The sequence below is a fragment of the Anguilla anguilla genome, chromosome 15 (genome assembly GCF_013347855.1).
Source record: "Anguilla anguilla isolate fAngAng1 chromosome 15, fAngAng1.pri, whole genome shotgun sequence".
Lineage (NCBI taxonomy): Eukaryota > Metazoa > Chordata > Actinopteri > Anguilliformes > Anguillidae > Anguilla > Anguilla anguilla.
Window position 1 is genome coordinate 19,030,335 of NC_049215.1, and position 22,636 is coordinate 19,052,970.

The window sequence follows — 22,636 nt, forward strand, 5'->3', positions numbered from 1 at the left end:
ACCGTAACTTTTTAATCGCATCAAATGCATTTCACTAAGTGTTCCTTTTCCCCTGGTAAAGAGCATGGCTTATTTCTACACACTGCTTACACTTGCTTGCTCTTTTGTTCTGAAAAAATATTCTTCTCGTTCAGTCTTTTCCTGCTTCTTTAACAAGCTGGATATCAATGAGGGAAATGTAATTCTCCGTATCATTTATTCATATCAGGATATAGAATGGCAGAACATATTTTTAGTTGTTCCAGTTGCCAATTATTAGGGTGGAACAAAAGATACTCGGGAAAAAATGCACGCTCGATAAAAAGTATCAGTTAATCACCAGGTTTATTTGTCTGCCATTCAAAATCAACAATCCAGAGGAGTCAATGTCCTTCCGTTTGTCCTGTATCTGATGCTGGCCTGAGGAAATATTTAAGGATTTTCTTATGATTCCTGAAGTCCCTTTAAAGAGATAAAATTATCTTTCAACAGAATACTAATGCAGCCCATGTCCCGCTCAGATGGAGGAGAGTGTCATTTCACTTGTCCTTTATTGGTTGTCTTTTTGTGCTGGACAGTTGTAGTGTCCTGTGATCTCAGTGTAAAGCCTGGCCATGTCACCCAACAGGATGTGGCCCTTACGTTTTCCTCTCTGTAAACTGGCCTGTCATGAAACAACGGGAGAGAAACCTGTTCATGTTGGATCTTTTAATATATTGTGCAAATGCACATGCGAATATACATGCTAACATTTACACACTGACTGCATACGCACAAATACATTAATACATGTGGTGTTTGTATGAAGAACACTGCATTAGAGCTTATAGTATTGTGTGTTTTGCATATAGGGCAGAATACTTGGGCTTTTTTTAAACTATCTTCCACATTTCATAAAGTAGTATGTTTAAGTACTGTTCCTTAAACTGTTCAGGTGAGACCCAGTAGTACTGGCCTTTACAGGGTCAAACCTATTGTAACGAGCATGGCGCTATATATCATAAGCACCTGGTGGCAATGGCATTTAAGGGTGTTTGAAACCACATCCTCAGCAACACACCCCTCTGACCTGCCCAGCAGTGACCACATTTTGTCTGAAATAAAGTCACTCAAGGTACAGTATCATTTTTCAAAAGCAGTGTTGGAAAGCCTTGTCTTGACATGGGTCAAGCAAAAGTGCCATAGTGCTCAAACTTTATTTCCCTCCTTTTCTAGCTTTATAAACTCTTACTGCCACTTAGAACTAGTGTTTGTGATGAAGCTGAGTGAACCTCCTTAATCACACGCTTTACTGTACCATTTTCCGATTCCATTTCATTTATCTCTAATTAAAAGGACTTCAGTAATAGCCATTTGCCTTTTGTGCAACGTATCATGTAATGTAAATGCTATCTGAATGGTTTTAAAATGCAGAAACACTGAGATGTTGAAAAATAACACATTACCGGATTGTTTGGCTGATATGTTCAAATAAAGCCCCAACATTGAGATAAACAATGGAAAGGACATGATTAACTAATGTAAGAACATATAAAATGGAGGTTGCTTGTTATGTTGGATTGCAGATGTTTTGTGTAGCTTTGGGAATGCAGTGACTGCATGCTTATTTTAAATTTGCACAAACATTTGGTGGTATAATGCAACGGTTGAACTTGGTGTTAAACAATTACCTGTATACAGTACTGGCTGATGCTGATATAGCCATGTTAATGAAATGTATTGTGTTCCTCTCTGTTAGGAGGTGTTGGTTTGTTACTATTAGGATTAATTATATTTCGGCAAGCTGGTTAATTCAGCTTGCATGAACTTTCAGGGCACCAAGTAGATATTGGTATGGGTATGGGTGGACTCTTCATCTTATGGTGTTTTGATCAGATTCAATTTATTCTTTATCAATTCTTGTATTTAATTGTTTTTTTTTTTGTTTTGTTTTGTTTTTTATGTCTGATTGTACTGTGGTCTTTTCCACATTGGTACATTTGAAAAAAAAAGGTTTTTGCTAATCTTGACTTCTGTGACTTCCTAGTTCCTTCTTTGGATCATTACACAGTACCTTTCTGTGGTGTTTTTGTTCAGAATGTATATGTGGTATACCTGCTTGTTGGATGGTTTCAAGTGCTCTTTGGTGTGATGCACAAGTATGAATGAGTCTCCAAATTCTCATCAAGCCGACTGGGACATGGTGTCCTCATGACTGGACCTGCATCAAAAGCCGCATCCCCCACCACGGCTATCATCCCATTCAGCAAAACAGAGCATGCTCAACACCTTTCCCCTCAGCAAACAGACACACACATTTACTGCCTCAACAAGAAACTTCAGATCTTCACCTCTACTCAGCGTGGCTGCCCCTGGGCACATAGGGACATTGTGCGAGCTAGTTTGGTATCTGCAGAAAGTGTCAACTGAGGTGTGAACATTTGATGCAGCTGAAGAGGTTTATGTCCCCCAAGGTTTAGCCAGGACTCTCTGTTGAATCCACAATATGTGTGGTTCTGTGATCTGGATCCTTCTCCAGGAGATAAGAATTGTTCCTACTGAGAGTGTAACAACACGTCCGGCAAACTTCTACGTGTGTGAGCAGGATGTAGGATTTATACCATTGTGTTATAAGCCTTCTGAATGTTTCTCATTTTCAATGGAAATTGCAGAAATTTCATCCTAGATTTGTTGTCAAATCAGAAGCAGGGATTGCTTTTTGGCCCATGTTTTAAACCACGCTAATTTGTGTGGTTCTCCTTAAGATTTACAATCACAGGTCAAGAACAGAGAGGACAGCTCTGACTCCCACTGTTCTTGCACACATCTCCGTCCCTCAAATACCCACCAATCTTGACACGGCGCACGTGGAAATTTCAGGGTCTTTGAAACAGTACACCCTTTACTTAAGCATTCCTCTTTAATGGGCTCCCCCACTGCCGAGGAGCACTGCTGTCCCTCAGAGCACCCCATTAACAGCTGCAGCCCTGTAAGGGCTGGACAGGGAGTGACACATAGAGCACACCATCTCCCCAATATACGGGAATGGGCACAGTGCATCGTAAGGTTGTCAGCTTCGTGAAAGGATGCAAATCATTTTAATGGACGGCCAGGATCTCTGGGGGTATTCCTGAACTTGAAGCTTTTTAAAAAAGTTTGGTGGTATTTTCTGTTGACCGTTGTGTGTAGCACAATAGCCTGAAAGACCAACCGCAGACAGCTGAAAGACTGAGCTGTGGTTATAATACAACTGCTGAACAAACAGGCTCTCTGCACTTTGCAGAATGCATGTGAGTCGGTAGATCAGAGAAAATGGACTAAGCATGCTCAGAGCAACAGTGATGTCACATAAATCTTAATGGCACCTACCAGCTTGTGAGTGTTTACTGTTCTGTTTTTTCCACTTTGTGTGTGGGTGGGGGTGGGGGGGGGCGGTGGCGTGCTGACATATAGTTACCAAGAATATTCTTGGCCAGTTGTATTAATAGTCAAGAATGGTTTCAGGTTGCAAGGAGGGTGGGCTTTCAGGAGGCAGAATTTGGTTTGGGGCTTTGTGAGAAAAAAGGGATCTGAGAAACCTGAATTATCAGCACAGCTATATGTATAGGCTCACACTAACAGGGACATATAAGACACTTAAATGAAAATAGAATTTTGAGCCCATGGATATTTGCCTGAACCTTTGTAGTGCTCTGACAATGAGGCATGATTTGCTGTGCACTCAGTAAATTACAACGAGTGATACAAAAGTAAAGAGACACCATTGTCACTTGTGGAGGGAAGTAATCTGGATCCATCGTGTGTGCATTCAGTCAGTTGAGGTTCATATTTATTTCTCTTTGATTTCCTCATTTAATTTGGAAGCTGGTGTGTGTGTGTGTGTGTGTGTGTGTGTGTGTGTGTGTGTGAGCAAGAGAGAGAGAGAGAGAGAGATCCCTTGAGCTGCCATGATGTCAGCATTGGGGCATCTGGCATGTTACTGTCACACACTGTAAATAGTCAGGCAAGTTGTATCATTGAACACCTTTTTGTGTTTGTGTGAAGTTGGCTTTCATGTCATCACAGGCCTCCAGGGGTACTACATCATATTCTGAGTGAAACTGTTTGACTAACAAACGTGAAAACTGTCAATACGTGCAATTCATGTAATTACATTTCAAATTCGCATATAAAGTATCGTCTGTCAAATTTGCGTTATCCTTAGTGGAGTGGGGGTAATGATGAGTACTTCAGTCTGTTGGTTCACACCTCTTACATTAAGTTTGATTGACCCCGCCCCTCCTAGAGCGCTTCTCCAGTCTAAAAGTCACCAGCATTTTGAGAGTCCGGCTCTCGGTGGTTCAGAAAAGAAGTGAAGAAAAGTGCTCAGAGCAGGAAAGCCCCATCCCTATACACAAGTTTAGCACTTCAAACCACAACCGCTTTTGAGCACCAAAGTTTGAAGAACTACAAGAGGATGTCTTTGCCTTCATAAAAGTCATACATTTTAATGGAAGATTTCACTGGATTTATACAACTTTTTGTAAATATTCCTTCCGTTATTCTTATGTCCTAGAGAGCAGCTTTTGAAGAATAACGTCTCTGATTATCAGCACTTCTATTATTTTTCAACGAAATCCGGCTGAATCTGCGACTTTATTTTCACGATAAAGCTGAAAGTCTCTGAATGAATGTTGAATCCTTCATTCGGTTTATGTGTAAATCTTCCTTTGGATCCAAATGAGCTCTCATGGATTATAAACTTGAGCAATGATGAACTTTGACATTGTCCGTCTTTGCCGTCTACGCGCTTTTAAGGTAGCCTATTGTTTATTTATTTATTTATTTATTCGATCGATCGATTGCAATACCTATCCTCCTTGTGTAATAACTAATCATATATATATATATATATATATATATATATATATATATGGATATTAAATGCATAGGCTATAAATATTCATTGGTTAACATAAACTCGAAGTGTATATAAACAAAACGTTATTCTTTGTGTGTGTGTGTGTGCCTTATCTGCCTGTCTGTCGCACAGTTGCATTGATGTGCATTAAATATTTGCCTCAGTTGCACTGTTATTATATTAAGTTATCCTTTTGTTATCGCGATTTTAAAGCCACTATAATTTTGCGTATAGGCTTGTAATTGTCATGAAGTATGTGTCAAAGTAAATACGCCCACAGTGTAGCATTATGTGGCGTTTTATTAGATATCCAAGTGGTGTGCTCCCGATGAAACGCAATGAGATACAGATTTTTCCAGCATAGATATTCAGTCATTGCATGCTGCATCAGAGCCGGTCTCGCTTCTCATTTTGGAATCAAATGTCTCCCGGATATGTATCAAAGGGGTCGATATAATTTGGCTAAATTATTTTGACAATTTAATGACACTGAAAATGTGTGAACAGTTGTAAAATTTATTGTAGGCAGGCAAAATGCTAAAATGCTGTTATCTGTAAGTGCTGTTGCATTCTCATTCAGGAAATAGCGCTGTCTGCACAACTTTAGAAAGTTTGAAATCGGCCTTTTTATTCAACAATGAATTGGCCTCGATTTTATACTGTCGCCAGCTGTGTATGAGAAAGAATGGTTCTAGTCTCGTGTTTTGTTTTAACTCCAAGAGAGCAATACGTCCTGGTGTTCTTTTTCATTACATTATTTCTGTTTAAATTCTGCAAACACGAAAAATATATTTCCAACAAACCTTAATCGACGTTGTTCCTCTAAGAAATCAGACCATGTGTGAAATTAGTCCAGTTCCCCCCCTCTGATCAAGTCCCTGTTTTCTCTTTAACAAGTGTGTCAAATGGTCTAAAAGCTGGCTTGCATAGCAGCAGTCAGCGCGGTGGCGGGTGTTTGTATTGGCTCCTACGGCGACTGTTGAAGGGTACATGGGCTATTTTGTCGCACTTTTGCGTGCCATTGTACTGGTAGGGCGGTAGTCTTATTTTCCCTACAGTATGTATACATGTGTGCCGTATTCTGTGAAAATGAGACTGTGGCATAGCAGTCAGTGGTACCTGGGTGCAGTGTGTGCTTCTGTAACTTAGCACGGTGTTAAATATGTTGTGTTGTACAGCATTCAATGTTGAGTGTGTGTCTTTATTGAACAGTAGTGAGAGAACTCGTGTTGCAGCATAGCTGAAGATGGGCCACCTGGGCACCCAGACTTTGGTGCTGATGATGCTGGCAGTGTTGCCGGATGCCGGACTCTCCTGCCCACACCCCTGTGCCTGCTACCAGCCCACGGAGGTCCACTGCACCTTCCGCTCCCTTCTCACGGTACCGGCGGGGATCCCCAAACACGTGGAGCGCATGAACTTGGGGTAAGCTCCACCCCCAAGAAGCACCGCCACCCAGACCTCAGAAGACTGAATGCCAGGGATATGTGAAAAAACTGAGCGTCTCTTGACATCTGTTGAATTGAAACAGCGTGTGCAGTCTTGTCCTGGTTGTGCATATGGAATATCCACTGGCAGATGAAAAATCAGGAGTTCTTTGCCTCCACTGTTAATCGCTCAGTTGACATTCAAAAACCTTTTTGTAGGATTGTATTTTTATTTATCATCCACAGCCCCCCCCCCCCCATTTTATCAAAGCCTCTTACTCAAACCCATTTAACAAGCTAAACACACATTCACATCTGAGTCTTCTGTTAGCAATGTGTTGCGTTCCATGGTTTATATTGTGGTTTCCTTGTTGCAGTTTTAACACCATAAATAGGATCACAGAGAGCTCCCTTGCTGGATTAAGAAAGCTGGAACTGCTGATGATGCATGGAAATGACTTGCATAGCATCCCCAATGGAGTCTTTAGAGACCTGATGTCACTGCAGGTACGGTATTTGTGATTTTTCAAATCAAACGCTTCCTTGGCAAACCAAAGCAAAAAAGAGAAATCTAATTCAGTTGCCTGGTGGGGAATCAGTTATTCTGAACATAACTGAATAAAACCACTCAGTCTTGAGTCTTCATAATAGCCCCTAGGAATGTTGTCTTGCAGGACATTTCCAGTGTTTGTAGTATTTGAAAATGAAAACGCATTGTGAGAGGATTGTATTCCCTCTGGGAAATGTCCACTGTGAAGCACATGTGAAAATGTGAAATAAAAATGGATTTGATTGATTGTGTTATTGATTGATTTATCATGGAAAAAAGGATGTCAGGTACAGTTGTCATATAATCAAAAGAGTGGCATTCTGACATGCGAGTCTATGTTCCTGCTTTATTGACTAACCAAAGAAAAATATATATATATGCTTTATAGGAGACGCACAGTATTTTACATTGGTACAGTGTGTAAGTGGCATCCTAACTCTAATGTTTCTCTCTCCTTGCCTTTCCACTTTGTGCTCCCCCAGGTGCTGAAGGTGAGCTACAACAAGCTGAGAGTGATCACCGGACACACTCTCCAGGGGCTCTCGGGGCTGATCCGCCTGCACCTGGACCACAACCGGATTGAGCTGATCCACCCAGATGCCTTCCAGGGGCTGACTGCCCTGCGTCTGGTCCAGCTGGAGGGTAACCACCTGCAGCAGCTCCACCCCTCCACATTCAGCACTTTCTCCCTGCTGCAGCACTTCCGCATGTCCACCCTCAAGCACCTGTACCTGTCCGACAACAGCCTAACCACACTGCCCAGGCAGATGTTGAAGAGCATGCCCCAGCTGGAGAACCTGTTCCTGCATGGGAACCCCTGGACCTGTGACTGCAGGTTGAATTGGTTCTTGGAGTGGAGTACACAGTCTTCAGGTAGTAATGTATTTTAAATGAGTTTTTTTTTTTTGTTATTTGAGATATGTTTTTTACCTTGGCCAGTCAAACCATCTGCTTAAGGAGATACAGGCCACAGCCTTACACTATTGAAGAGTAGCCTATAAAAATATAGTTATTTCTGTCAGCGTAGGCAGAGGTGAATGTGTTCGTATGTTGTGTATTTACTGGTAAATTGTTTTTACCAGTTAAAAAGACTTAATTTTTATGTATATAAAAATATTTTATGAAGGCATTTAAAAAGTCGTTGCACACTATTGGAAATGTATTTGGAAACAGGTTTAGTTTTCCAAGAAATAATTTAAGGCTTCAACTGCAAAAACATTTCACAGAACAATTTCAAATATGACAAATATAAACACTAATTTATTTATATGCACAATGCACATCTCAGTGTTTTAATGTAAGACATTGTTTTAAAGCATGTGTACCATGCTCCCTTCACAGGTGTGCTGAAATGTAAGAAGGATAAGGCTTACGCGAGTGGTCAGCTGTGCCCAATGTGCTCCTCGCCCAAACCCCTGAGGGAGAAGGACATTTTAGACCAGCAGGACCTCACCTGTAGCGGTCCCGTCATCAGTTCCCCCCAGAAGGAGACCAGGCCTGAGGACAATGAAAGTGAGGTTCTGCCTCTAGAGGAGTTCAAAGAACCCTTTGGGAATATGACACTGAACCTGATGGACGAGCATGGGAATGCTGTAGACCTGGACTGCAGCATCAGGGAGCCCAGGGAGTCCACCAAGATCAGCTGGGAACACCTCAACCCCCAGCAGATAGCAGCCAACATCAGCCTCTTTCTGGACCTGGAGTGCCCTATAGATCGCAGCAACTATGAGAAACTGTGGAAGCTCATCGCCTACTACAGCGAGGTGCCCGTTCACCTGCAGAGGGAGATCATGCTGAGCAAAGAGCCTAAGCTAAGTTATAGGTACAAGCAGGATATAGAGAAAGATGCCTACTATTACACAGGGGTGAAGGCTAACGTGCGGTCTCAGCCCACCTGGCTCATGCAGTCATTCCTCAACCTACAGCTTAACCGGCCACAGTCAACCGGGAAGATGGTCAAGCTGATCCTGAACATGCACACCTCCCAGATGGTGGAGACTGAAATTATGAGGAGGCAGAGAAGGAAGTGGGTCATGATTGAGTCAAACAACCGGACTCGAACTGTGCAGAGCGTGGTGGCGGGCGGCATGAGCGAGATGGACTGCGCTGTCCAGAGCTCCGATGACGTGTCCATCCAGTGGATGCTGCCAGATGGGTCCAAGGTGCCCGCGCCATATTATAGCTCGGACAACCGGGTCTCCGTGTCCAGCGCGGGAAGGCTGGTGATAAAAGCAGTGGACCATTCTGACGCAGGTGTGTACTACTGTATCGCTCGTGTGAGGGAGGACCTGGACATGCTCCCTTTCCGCCTCTCAGTGGAGGAGTCCTCCGGCCCGCCACCCGGAGGTGAAGGAGGTGCCCGCCTGGACAAACTGGCAGGCGAGGTTATCTCCCTGCCCTGTGCCTCCACTGGCTCCCCAGACGCCGAGGTCAACTGGGTCTTGCCAGATGGCAATGTGGTGAACTTCAAAGCAAACTCCACCAGGGCATTCGTATACTCAAATGGGACACTGTTTATTCCCCAGAGCCAAGTGATCGATAATGGATATTATAAATGTGTGGCCATGAACCAGCATGGTGTGGACTCCATGGCAACAAAGGTAACAGTCACACGCAAACAAGGGGGGGCATCTCGGCCCCTAAGGAAATTTCCCATGAGACCTCAGCCAGCCTCTGGCATTTCCACTAAAATAAAAGTAGAAAATGACGAAGAGTCATCTGGCGATGATGATGATGTCCAGGAAAAGGCTCCCTCAAGCCGCATTTGGCCAGTGAACCGAAGGCGTGGCCAGCAGACCAACGTGCGTGGACATCCATTTAGGCAACCCTGGAGACGAGTTAATGGGCAGAGGAAGCCAGTACGGAAGGGTTCCCGTGTTGAGGAGGGGAGGAACACGGTGGATACCAGAAGAAGGGTCAGCATGTCTAACAACAAAATAGATCCTCAGAGATGGGCTGACATTCTGGCAAAGGTGCGGGATAAAAATCCAAAAACCACAACTCCCGGCTCAGACCAATCTACAGCAACAACACAAACAATGCCGCCCTTGACAGCTGCTGAAAGGCGGTCAGAATCTCATGAGAGTACAGAAGGATCTTCCACTGATGATACAAGCCTGCAAGAGGAGAGACTGTATGTAATCACCACACCACAAATTCCAGTCCTGCATGCTCAGGACCACCTGGTCACCGAGCCCTCCTATACAGGGGAGAAGACTAACAACATTTACCAAATATCTGCACCCAAAACTAACATTGACTCACAGGCTGTGACAACTAGCACTCATATTTCACAGTCCACATCTGGCCCACAGGAGTCCACTTATATTGTCACAGACATAAAGAAGGTGGGGGAGTACAAGGATAACAGTTTGAGGACCAGTACACCCTACAGTGGGGCTGTCTGGGAAAGTCAGAGTGATACAATAGAAAGCAACCTGGCTGTAACAGCTCCTAATTTCCCACTCAGTACTGGGAGCAATCAAGAGTTGGAAAGGGTCAGTGATACCACAAAAACCTCACAAGATGAGGGATATCAAGGGAGAATTGAACAAACAAGCCCATCTTCGGTCAGGCTTCTTGACCTAGAGCCTAATGCAGATATAGGTGTAGAACCTAATTATTTCACCACAATAACAGCAACAACATCAATAACTTCAATATCACCACCAACAAAAATAGCATCAACATCAACAACAGCTACACTGAGAACCAAGCTGACTCATGCAGCTGATGAGAAACAGAAAAGACTGCAGTTTGGGGAGCTTACTACCACCACTCCAGCCACCCAACCCACTGCAGCTGGCAGCAGAGACACGGGACTGGGTCTGCAGTCGAGCTCTGTCCCATCGCGTTCCAGAAACCCGTCGCACTCCAGGAGGCGGTTTGGCAGCAGGAGAAGGCCTAACAGGATAAGAAACAAGATAAATAACAGCAACCCATCTGCACGCCTGCCCACCGCAAGACCACAACTACCGTCATCCCCCATGATTGAGAGAGAAGCCCCCCCACCGACGATCATTACGACCGCGGCTGCGTCTACTACTGAAATGCAAACATCAGCAAATGCCAAGAGCATTCTGACCAAACCCACGGATCCTTTAACAGAGAGCCCGCCATCGTCAGCCAGGACGAGCCAGACGGAAAGCCAAGTCTTATTGAGCCACGGCGACAGGGCTGACTCAGCCACTAAAACTGAGACCCAACACAATGTTTCATCAATTCAGAAGGAGGCTGCTATATCGACCATCCAACCACCGCACACTTTCAGGAATACATTATCATCGATGCAGTCCTTAGAAAGCTCTGTCAGCCCGGGGACTCACAAGCGGACAGAGGAGCACGAAACAGCCACCTCGGCCCCCCCACCTACACCACTGAGTCGTGAAACTGTCACACCAGCAGCGGTTCAGGAGGAATTTACAAGCATGAGTCATCCAGCTGTTAAACCTTTTGAAGACACTGAGACTGAAAACAGCACAGAAGACGCCAGCCCTGTGCTAAGCACTCATAGGCCTTCAGATAATTCCCGCATGCAAACAGGAATGCTACCGGGAAGAGATACGTTTAAAATACATAACCAGCACAATTCCACAGATTCTGAGCTAACACCACCTGGGAGACAGACTACACCAAAGTATCCACTGCATCCCGTGTCCTCTCCTCCCCTGGAAAGGCTAGCAAACCCCCAAAATGGGGCTACCAGAACTCAGGATTCACAAATCTCCCAGGGTCATACTAAACCAAACCTACAAAAAGAAACCCAGGAGAGGATGGGGATATTACATCCTCTTCAGATACCATCAACAGAGAAACCATTAACATCAACAAGTTCATATCAAGGACCTGTTCTGACTAAAACAGCTACCACTGCAAAACCTAAACTTGCTGTAACTAGGGAATATAAACAAAATACAAATCTTGCCATACCTGTCAAACCAGAATTTACATCAAGTGAGGAAAAGGTCCTGTCACCCAGGAAAGATAACATCCCAGATACTACAATGAGAAAAGCCACAACAATAACCACATCAGTGATAACCACCTCCATAGCTGTCACTACGACAACAGGAAAAACAACAACTTCTACTACAACAACAGCATTGCCCAGGCTGAGACCAAATGCACCATTGCCTGAATTCAACAGGGAACAACCTAGGCTACCTCACAGTCCAAGGAATCCTGGAGGAAATTATATTCCTGACCAGCACGGAGGGAGAGCACCCAGCACCAATCAGAGGTTCCCTTATTACCCAAACAGCCGAAACCCTTTCATCATCAGCAGGCCCAGTCTCTTCGGATTACCTGATAGGACAAGGCCACCTGCCACTAACCCAACAAGCTTTTCATCAGCTATCAAACCTGGTTCAGTTAATAATGCCCAAACAACCACCACCACTAAACCCCCAGACACAACCAAACCACCAAAGGCTTTGACAGCTGCCCCAAGAACAACTTCCAGCACCACCTCGAGCACCACAAAACCAAAGACGCTCCCGTCTAAGACCACCCCTCAGCCTCGACTTGGTCAGGAGGCGAGAGTGAGACCTCCAAACACTCCATTTTCCCCAAACACAGCAATCACTCAGAATGTTTCCAGAGACTCTCACAGGACCCCAGTAGGACCAGTTCAAAGGGGCAGACCCAGGATCACCACCACAAACATCCATACTGTGTCGGTGCATGCAGAGATGGATGCTGCCCTGCCCTGCAGCTCACTGGGGGAGCCCAAGCCTTTTCTGTCCTGGACTAAAGTTTCCACTGGTAAACACAACATCTGTGTCTTTACTGTTGTTATCAGTCTAGCAGGTTCTACATTCCTTTTTTGCAGGCCATGCAGTACATGAATGAATTTCTGTAGCAAAACGCTTTAATCCCAGGGTGACTTCCAGTTTTCTAAATTGTTTTGTTGTTGTTGTTGTTTTTGTCATAATTTGGTAATACTGGTAGTAATAACAGTGCCATTAGAAGTAGCTCTCATCAAATAATGAACCTAGGTGGAATTAATTAATCTTATATGTTTTTTCTACTAGTTATTATACTTGAAGTAGCAATGGTTGGAATATTCAATTACCAGCAGTAGTGGTATTAGCAGTCAGCAGTACAGAGGAGGAAAGCAGACCCACGTTTGCGATTCAGGCACAGCTGTAAAATCCAGTGTCCAGAGTCCTGTCCTGTGTGTTACAACGTTGACCTGTGAGTGTCCAAAGGTCATGCCCTGTCAGATAGGGTCAGAGGAAGGCACGACTGGGGAAATAGCAAAATTCAACTGTACTCCAGCTGAAACTTGGAAAACCTAACACACGGCTCAAACAGAAGCCAGCAGTATGATGAACACGTTTCAGAGACAGCGCATGTGTGTGCCTGCTGGGTCAACAGTTCATGTGAAGGTTTCAGATTTTTTGAGCGCGAGAATTAGTCAGAAGTACAGTATAAGTGCTTTTGTTAAAACTGGAGGGGGAATGAATACATAATAAAAGCAGAGACTTGGTCCTCATTTACTAACATGTGGTCCTTTATTTGTATTAATTGTGCATAGCACTGCCCTTAACATAGTTATAACATCTATTAACAATAATAATGTTAGCAGTTATAATAATAATAATAATAATAATAATAATAATAAACTTTCAAGTGTCATTTTTTTCTGGTCTTATTATAATCTTCTCTTCTTCAACATTGTAGGAGCTATCATGGCACATAACAGCAGGCTCCAGAGGTTTGAGGTGCAGTCGAACGGGACCCTGGTTATCCGGAACGCTCAGCTCCAGGACCGAGGGCAATACCTGTGCACGGTGCAGAACCCCCACGGCGTGGACAAGATGACGCTGACGCTGGTGGTCCTGGCCCAGCTCCCCAGGATGGTGCAGCCACAGCATCGCGATGCCACCGTGTACCTGGGGGACAATACCAGCCTGGACTGCGTGGCGCAGGGTCTCCCCACCCCTCACATCACCTGGGTGCTGCCGGACAGAGGGGTTCTCCGAGCCACCAGCAGCTCCGAGCAGCGCGTCATGCTCCTGGCCAACGGGACACTCCAGATTAATCAGGTCAACTACCCGGACCGCGGGATTTACAAATGCATCGCCAGCAACGCGGCAGGGGCCGACACGCTGTCCGTGCGCCTGCACGTGGCCGCCCTCCCCCCCATGATCCAGCAGCTGAGGCAGGAGAACTTCACCCTCCCCGAGGGCCACGCCCTGCACGTCCACTGCACCGCCAAGGGCGCCCCGCGGCCCAGCATCCGCTGGGTTGTCTTCGACGGCACGCAGATCCGCCCCTCGCAGTTCGTCAATGGCAACCTTTTTGTCTTCCCCAACGGCACGCTCTACATCCGTAGCCTTACGCCCAAGGACAGCGGGAACTACGAGTGCATGGCCAGCAACGCGGTGGGAGCTGCCCGCAGGACAATCCGACTCAACGTGCGGAAGAGCACCTCCATGGCCCGCATCACCTCCACCTCCCCGCAGCGCACTGACGTCTCCTACGGGGGCAACCTGCGCCTCGACTGCCTGGCTTCTGGGGACCCGGGACCCCGAATCATCTGGAGGATTCCCTCAAAGAAGCTGGTGGACGCCCACTACAGGTGAGTAAAACCTTACTGGCAAACAGCATGGTCTGAGTTCATCTCCTTTGTCTGTGCCAGTTACTATGAGCTGTAATAATAATAATAGTAATTATTATTATTATTATTATTATTATTATTATTATTATTTTATTATCAAATGCAAGGAACTGCACACTACAGAATTCAAAATTTAAGGTATTCTTCTAAAACATCCCGTTATTTGTAAAAAAAAATAACCACAAAAATAAAATTTTACTTAAAAAGTAAATGCTATTATTTTTTTTGCTGAAACAAGGCAATGTGCCTTTTTTGCCAACCAATATCACAGTAAAGCTGTAGTTCAGAAAATATAATCATGAGCTCGCCAAGTGAGTCAATATTTTATACGCTTTCAAAATTAATATTTTACGTACACATGGGAAGTAGTGGTGTTTGCACATTTTGATTTAACAGCGATTAGAATCTTTTGATACACAAAAAAACATAATTTTAAAAAAAATAAAAAATTTTGACCTACCCAGTGCAAATACATAAACGTATTTATTTGATTAGATTTATTTTAAAGGTAACTGATTTACACAAAATCTATGTTATCTTATGCTGATGCATACTGTAACTCTGCAGTAACTGTAGAACTGAGTGCCTTCAGGAGACGTGTTTAATTAACTGAGTGTAAGAGAGAAATCTTGTGCTCAGCGGTTGGGCTCTTTGAAGCCAGGCCAGGGCCTTTCAGTCATGGTCTGGCCTGCTCTGCGGGTGACAGATCTGATCAGCCTCTCACCTGGGTAAAGCGATGGTGAGAGTTCCACTTCTCTACACATGGCATGTGCAGCTCCGCAGCTGTCAAACTGTCAGGTCCCCCTCAGGCTTCAGCAAACTCTTGCTAAGGAAAAATGTCTCTGTGGTCTTTCAACTGTGTAGAATTCGATCTAGCTCCATGCACATATTTAACTTTACGAATTAAACTGGAAATGACAGAAGTGGTGCAGAGGTGCCTTTCTTCCTATGCCATCAGAAGTGGAATAATGTGTTTTTTTTCCTTTTGCTTTGTTTTTCAGTTTTGATTCCAGGATCAAAGTGTTCAGTAATGGCACGCTGTCAGTCCAGGCAGTAACAGAGAAGGATGAGGGTGATTACCTGTGTGTGGCCAGGAACAAGATGGGGGACGATTACGTGCTCCTGAAGGTCAGCGTGATGATGAAGCCAGCCAAGATCGAGTACAAGCAACTGTCCAATCAGAAGGTGTCGTACGGGGGAGACCTAAAGGTGGACTGCATTGCCTCTGGCCTTCCCAACCCTGAGATCCGGTGGGGGCTGCCAGACGGCACCATGGTGAACAGTGTCATGCAGTCAGATGACAGTGGGGTACGCACTCGGAGGTACGTGGTCTTCAACAACGGGACCCTTTACTTCAACGAGGTGGGAATGAAGGAGGAGGGAGACTACACCTGCTACGCTGAGAACCAGATCGGCAAGGACGAAATGAAGGTCCATATCAAGGTGGTGGCCGATTCCCCAGCCATCAAGAACAAGACATTCAGCGTCGTCAAAGTGCCCTATGGTGATTCCGTCGCCCTGAAGTGCAGCGCCAAGGGAGAGCCGACACCGGCCATCACCTGGCTGTCTCCCACCAACCGAATCATCCCGCCAGCATCAGACAAATACCAGGTACACAACGACGGGACACTCCTCATCCAGAAGGCCCAGAGGTTTGACAATGGAAACTACACCTGTATGGCCAGGAACACAGCCGGGCAGGACAGGAAGATAATCAGGGTGGAGGTCCTGGTGTCTGCACCCACAATCAATGGGCAGAGTGGTGTGGTGAGCACTGTCAGGGAGACTGCCTTCAGGGACCAGCGCAAGCTCCTGGATTGCAAGGCAGAAGGGACACCTATCCCCCGAGTCATGTGGGTCCTGCCCGAAAATGTGGTGCTCCCCGCGCCGTACTACGGCAGCCGGATAACGGTCCACCGCAATGGCACCCTGGACATCCGGTCCCTGAGGAAGACAGACTCAGTCCAGCTGATATGCATCGCCCGCAATGAGGGTGGCGAAGCCCGGCTGGTGGTCCATCTGGATGTGATGGAGATCGCAGAGAGGCTTCAGCTCAGGAGCCCGAAAACAGAGAACCTCTTGCTCACCATTGGCAGCCCCATGGCAGTCAACTGCTCCGTGGAGGGCAGGCCGACTCCTGAGGTAACATGGATCCTCCCCAGCGGGTCCCTTCTCCTTAGCGGCACCCAGTTTTCCAGATTCTTCCACAGGCCAGATGGCACACTGCACATCAGCAACCCCTCTCCGTCCGACGCTGGAATTTACCGATGCGTTGGTCGAAACCCGACCGGACACGTCGAGCGCGCCGTCACCCTGGAGCTTGGGAGAAAACCGGAAATCAGCAATAAGTACAACTCATTGGTGAGCATCATCAATGGAGAGAACCTGCAGCTGCACTGTCTGTCTGGCGGTACACCATTGCCCCGGCTTACCTGGACCCTCCCGAGCGGGCTGTTCCTGACCCGGCCCCAGAGAATGGGCCGTTACGCTGTCCTGCAGAACGGCACTCTCACGGTCCAGCAGGCCTCGGTCTACGACAGGGGCACATACACCTGCAAGTCAGCCAATGAGCACGGCTCAACGCTGATGACAGTGCCCGTGATCGTGATCGCGTACCCTCCCCGCATCACCAGCGGCCCCGCCCCGGTGACCTACGCCAGGACGGGCGTGGCCATCCAGCTGAACTGCATGGTCATTGGCATCCCCAAAGCAGAGGTGGTATGGGAGTTGCCTGATAAAATGCAGCTGATGGCTGCCCATCAGCCCCGGGTCTTTGGAAACAAGTACTTACACCCGCAAGGGTCCCTAATCATACAGAACCCATCCAGCAGAGACACAGGCTTTTACAAGTGCACTGCGAAAAATGTAATCGGGGTGGACACTAAGGCCACGTATGTACACGTCTTTTGATCAGTGAAAAGGTTCAGGTTGTCCCATGCCCGAGAAACTGCGGAACACAGTGCAGAAAATACTGTCTATGCAAAATTTATATATATATTTTTTTTGGATACTTTGAAGTAAAAGTAGCCAAACTCAGCTAATCAGTGTAAATATGTAGTCCTTTAGATAAGAAGCACAGGGATTCAAAGTCAAGCCATATGTTGTTATTATCTGCTCTGGAAAGTATTGGTATCACAGTATTAAGGCATGGAAAGTAAGCAGAAATATACGACAGAAATATACAATTAAATTATTAGATGGACTGGAAATTGACTACCAAATGTATATGAATGATGGCGTTTAAAAAAAAAAAATTTGTTTAAAAAGATAATTTTCTTAGTTTATTTCTGTTACCATAGCTTAATAACATTTTTCTGACAATGACAACTCGTCAAATTGTATCAATAATTACAGATAATTTTTTTTTTGTTATGTCGGTAACTGTTAATCTAAATTAGATGGTGCTGAATCAAAAATGTGATGTCTTAGAATGCCAGACAACTTCAGGGATCAAAGCAAGAACTGCCATTACAATGCACATCACAAATATTATAAATATGCTCTAGTTCATTACCAAGGAAAGGAAAAATAATCACTTGGATCTAATCCAATGAGCATTTTTATACATCAGTATTTTAATTTCTTTCATTAATTCACCATATTTTACTCACACCTACAATATTCAAGAGTGCCTTTGTTATTACATAAGCCTATTTGACAGTGCATCAATAAAAGGGCATTTATTTCTTCAGGTTACAAATATAGTTACCTTCCTATGACCAGTCAATTTGGTCAATGCCTTCCACAGTGCCTTAACCTGTTCATTAATCTATCACCTTTCTTTGAGAAGATTAACAAGACTCCCACCACACCCCCCCATACCATTCTTTATTACGACTTCTTCAGGTCTTTTCTGCCGTGCACAGAATCAGATTTGAGAAGAACTGCCCCGCCTCCACATGAATATTCAGTGTGTTCTCTGTTTCACCTCTTCTCATTTTCACCAGGATGAGAGAATGAAATTACACAAGACAGGCCTATTTTCCCCAAATGAAGGTGCATTGCTGTTGAACCCAGCTCTCTGCCTGATTTGTTGAAAAGACAATACATATTGACCTGGTTGATTAACTATGAATGGTATATCCCCTAATATTTTTTCCTTGTGGATCTGCCTAAGGGTCTGAGGGGGGGTCATGAATCATCTGTGTCACATTTCTTTATACCCAAAAGGAATATCTCATGCCATGGTCAGTACTCCTGCTTTTTTAAATTATTTGTCTTTAAAAGACTCTGATGTGTAGCTATGTTTATATGGTAAGTCTATATAATGTACATCTGTAAGAAAGAAAGAATCATGCTCTGGGAGTTCTGAGCAACTGCTATATTTTGAATAGTTAGAATTTTTTAAATAAAGAACAAAATGAATTCAGTGTGGTGGTGTTGTCTGTTTCTGTGAGGGAATGGGTCACTCTCAAATGTGTCATTGTAAAGCATATATAACATTTTCATGAGCAACAAGAGAGCAAACCTGGCAGATTTAGGAGCATGTTTTTTTAATTTAGAGCTGTCCTGCCCTCCTCTCTGCTATTGAGAGAAGTGGTCTGCCCCGTGTCACAGTTTGTTCTCTTCAATTACAGATTTGTTTCAGATTTGTATGGTGATCAGAATTGAGTTTCATTCATGTGGGTGCAACGTGTTGGATTAATAAATAGTCAGAAGAAGAAGAAGATTCATCTGAATATGATTTACTATTCTGTTTTATTTTTAAATATTTTTTGCACCATGTCAGCGTTGTGTATCATGCTGCTCGCTGTGTGTAGCAGCTATGGAAGGAAATCGTTCTTTCTTGGGAACTGGAAAGTTTCCCTTAAGTAGTCAGCTCTGGCAAAAAGAGAAAATGATTTCAAAATACATGACCCAAACTCTAACCCAGTGTTACACAGGCGCCTGTCCCCATTTATGCGCAATTATATTTTTCAATTTTACTTTTCTATTGTTTAAACGCACTTTTGTAAAAACACATTACGGATTCGCCGCACATCTGTGCACTGCAAAGGGCAAGAGAATGAGCTGAGGGAGCATATTTTGAGGCCAAGAGACCCCAGGGAGCCCTGGCCGTGTGCTGCAGCAGGGCTGCTCCTGGTGGCGGAGACCCTCGCCAGACACCGCTGCGCTTCCTGTTCTGCCCCCGTGCCAGGAGCGCTGTCTGAGGCTCCCGCGTGGTGCTAATGTGTTTACCCGAACCCCTCTGCACGGCTCAGTTGGGTCGCCGTGGCTACAGATTAGAAGGCGGGCCCTGATTACAGCTCCTTCCTTTCCCCTCCTTTTTCCTGCAACAGCGCTTACTGTAATAAGCTAATGGTAATTGTCTGGGACTTTACCCAATCGGACAGAGGGGCTAGGGGGAATTGAGCATGGAGGAGTGGATTAAACAGGCTGGCCTCACCCTTGCCAGGCTTGTATCCCGGGTACATGCTGGTGATGCGCGTCACCACCAGCCAAGTGAGACAGAAGGAAATGACCCAAATCCGGCAAAGGCGTCAGGCAGCGGAACAGGTGGCACCGTGCCAGCATGTGAATGGACGCTTTGTATCGCCATCTACAAAATGATGCAGTGCATCGTCTCACGGCAAGGACTGGGTGAATCATAACCAAAACAGGTCCATCTGAACCATCTTAACCATAGATTTAATTTTTAAGGCTTGTAAGACAGAGTGATTTGCCAAAAAATCCTATTTCAGCAGGAGTACAGAACACGGCAGATGTTAAAGACCAAGAATGCCAAGTGTGAGTCTAGAATCTAGTAAAGAATGGCAGGTTGTTCTGCAAAACTGCTTACTGACATTTAGTTCTGGCTGCTGCTTCGCTGGCCCAAAAAACTATTTTTCGGCCATGGAGGGAGGGAGGTTAGGGCACGTTGGAATGGAAAATCCGAGTGGAGCATGGAGGCTAAAGGAGTGGTTGTGCATGTGTAACTCTCTCCCACACAGAGACAAAGAATGGACTGCACAACCTGACCATGGCACAGCCTTTTCTTTCCTACCCACAGTCCTCTGGGCTAGCCTTCGCTGGCCAGCTGTTCCAACAGAGGGGAAGTGGCTCCACAGTAATAAACAGGGAGGTTACCACAGTCTGAGAATGTCCCACTGGCATGAGGACCTGAGGGCCAGGCATGGCCCAGACGCCCTGACTCCAGCCACACACAAGGCCTTGTGGTCGTATGGGTCCTCAGGTACAGTGTGTCCTGCTTCAGTGTCACCCAGCTTGCAAATATGTGAAGTTTCATGAGTGTAGACTTTTTTTTACATGACTTAATGTTGACTCTTAAGTTAAGAATACAGTGGAGTGCGTAGCTCTCGGTGGAGTGATGATTTTGTTGTTTTTTGTTGGAAAGCATTATCATACAACATTATCATTAAAGTAATTATTCTTGGAATGTTTCATGTGCAAACTATCCATAGCTTCTGCAACTGTAGAAGACTCATTCTTTGGCACTGACTCGAGATGCATTCCCATAACAATATTTCACCAAGTGACAATTTGGGTGACAAAAACTATTTGGCACATTCAGCACACTGAGGAAGGTCTAGGCCGAAACGTTTGTGCATGTTGTGCCTTCATACATCCATGCAATAAAACAATAGTTTATAATATTCTAGTGAGTGCTGTCCATTTCTCTCTTTCATTTATAGTTTATGGGATCTGGCACCCTACAATGAACACGCTTGAGTGAGCATGTTTATTTTGTTGATTTATAAATAATCTGGGCCATAACATATCAGATGCTAATCTTCATCTTTAAGATGATGATACTGTCATATCTTGCTGTACAACTTCTTAATGCTAATAAGACCAAGCTCATGTTGTTTACCAACTGTAGGAATAGGCTTCATAATATTCTTTCTGTGGTCACTCTTGAGACAAAGGTAATAGAGGTAACTCATATAGATACCTGAGTATTTTAATTGATGACTCCCTCACATTTAAGCAACATGGTGAGAAAGCTGAGGCTTAAATCAAGTTTTTTATTCCAGAAAACAAGTCTTGTTTTTCTTCTGAAGCCAAAAAAAGACTTGATGCTGCTACATTTCTATCTAAGATGGATTATGGTGACCTTTTATATATGCATACTTCTGCTCAGAGATTTTAATATGACTGACACAGCTTACCGTACTTTCCTGAGGTTAATCATAAACTGTAAAGCCCTCACTGTGAGTCATATACTCAGGTGGGTTGGCCTGCTGTCATCAGCCATAGGCTCACTCATTGATACATTTTTTAAGAAGGCCATTTTTGGTGTGCTCTCCTCTTACTTATGTGTTCACATCATGCAGAAATGTAATGGACACTATGTTTTACACACCCAAGACTGCATTATGCTTCTGGTGCCCAATGTCTGTACAGAGACTGGGAAAACAGCATTTATGTATTCTGCACCCTCTGCTTAGAACATGTTACAGGAATACATCTCAAATCCAAAATGAAAAACTGTAGATAGGCTTCCCAGGCTGTCATTGTTTTAATTAGCTTTTTTACTCACTATACTTTACTCACCATACATTGGCCAACCTGTCTTTTTATGTATTTGTATTTGGGTTTTGATTATAGTCATCTGCTGTTTTAATGTTGTTTTTGCATAACTATCTGTTTTTATATGTGCTGCTGCCTGTCTTGGCCAGTTTTCTCTTGGAAAAGGGATTCTTGATCTCAGTGAGCCTCCCTGATTAAATGAATTTTAATAATAATAACAATAATTCTGTAACTCCTCTTATTACAACAGCCAGTGTCTGGAAGCTAGTAGAGGCTACCTTTAGCAGCTCAGAAACCATTATTGTTTAAACATGTGCCGAAAATAACAAAGAGGTCAGCACAGAACGCCTCTGCTTCTCCTCAGGCCTGCTTCAGCTCCTCTGGTTTGTCTTTGTAGCCTACTGGGAGGCATTTGTCGATGACCAAGTGAAGCCACATCAGAAGGCTCTGCTCTTGGGAAGGGATTCATTTCATAGCATTACAAATGAGAAAAATCAACCTTTATACATTTGGAAGCTGTCACAAAAAAGGCCGCTTAGGATTATGGGGATAATGAAAGACAATCACTGTTTTACATCATGGAGCAGGGCATTGCCTTGCTCCTTTTAAAATGCAATAAACCAGCTCAGTACTATCAGCTGAGCACACAGAATGTGGGCAGCCATTTTAAATGGAAATTCAGGGATAAATGAAATTTTACTCCTCCT

General features: G+C 44.6%; 1 protein-coding gene across 2 annotated transcripts; it reads left to right on the forward strand.

The window, feature by feature from the left end:
* Positions 1-4,305: 4,305 nt before the first annotated feature.
* mxra5a (matrix-remodelling associated 5a) lies at positions 4,306-18,807 on the forward strand. 2 transcript variants are annotated; one of them, XM_035392783.1, is made up of 7 exons: positions 4,306-4,755; positions 6,071-6,283; positions 6,663-6,792; positions 7,318-7,708; positions 8,177-12,598; positions 13,520-14,420; positions 15,461-18,807. In XM_035392783.1, the coding sequence occupies exons 2-7, from the start codon at positions 6,105-6,107 to the stop codon at positions 17,367-17,369; spliced, it is 7,932 nt and encodes a 2,643-aa protein (XP_035248674.1). In that variant the 5' UTR covers positions 4,306-4,755; positions 6,071-6,104; the 3' UTR covers positions 17,370-18,807. The 2 variants fall into 2 exon arrangements, with proteins under 2 accessions (XP_035248674.1, XP_035248675.1); XM_035392784.1 differs by having other exon boundaries at positions 6,074-6,283.
* Positions 18,808-22,636: the final 3,829 nt, after the last annotated feature.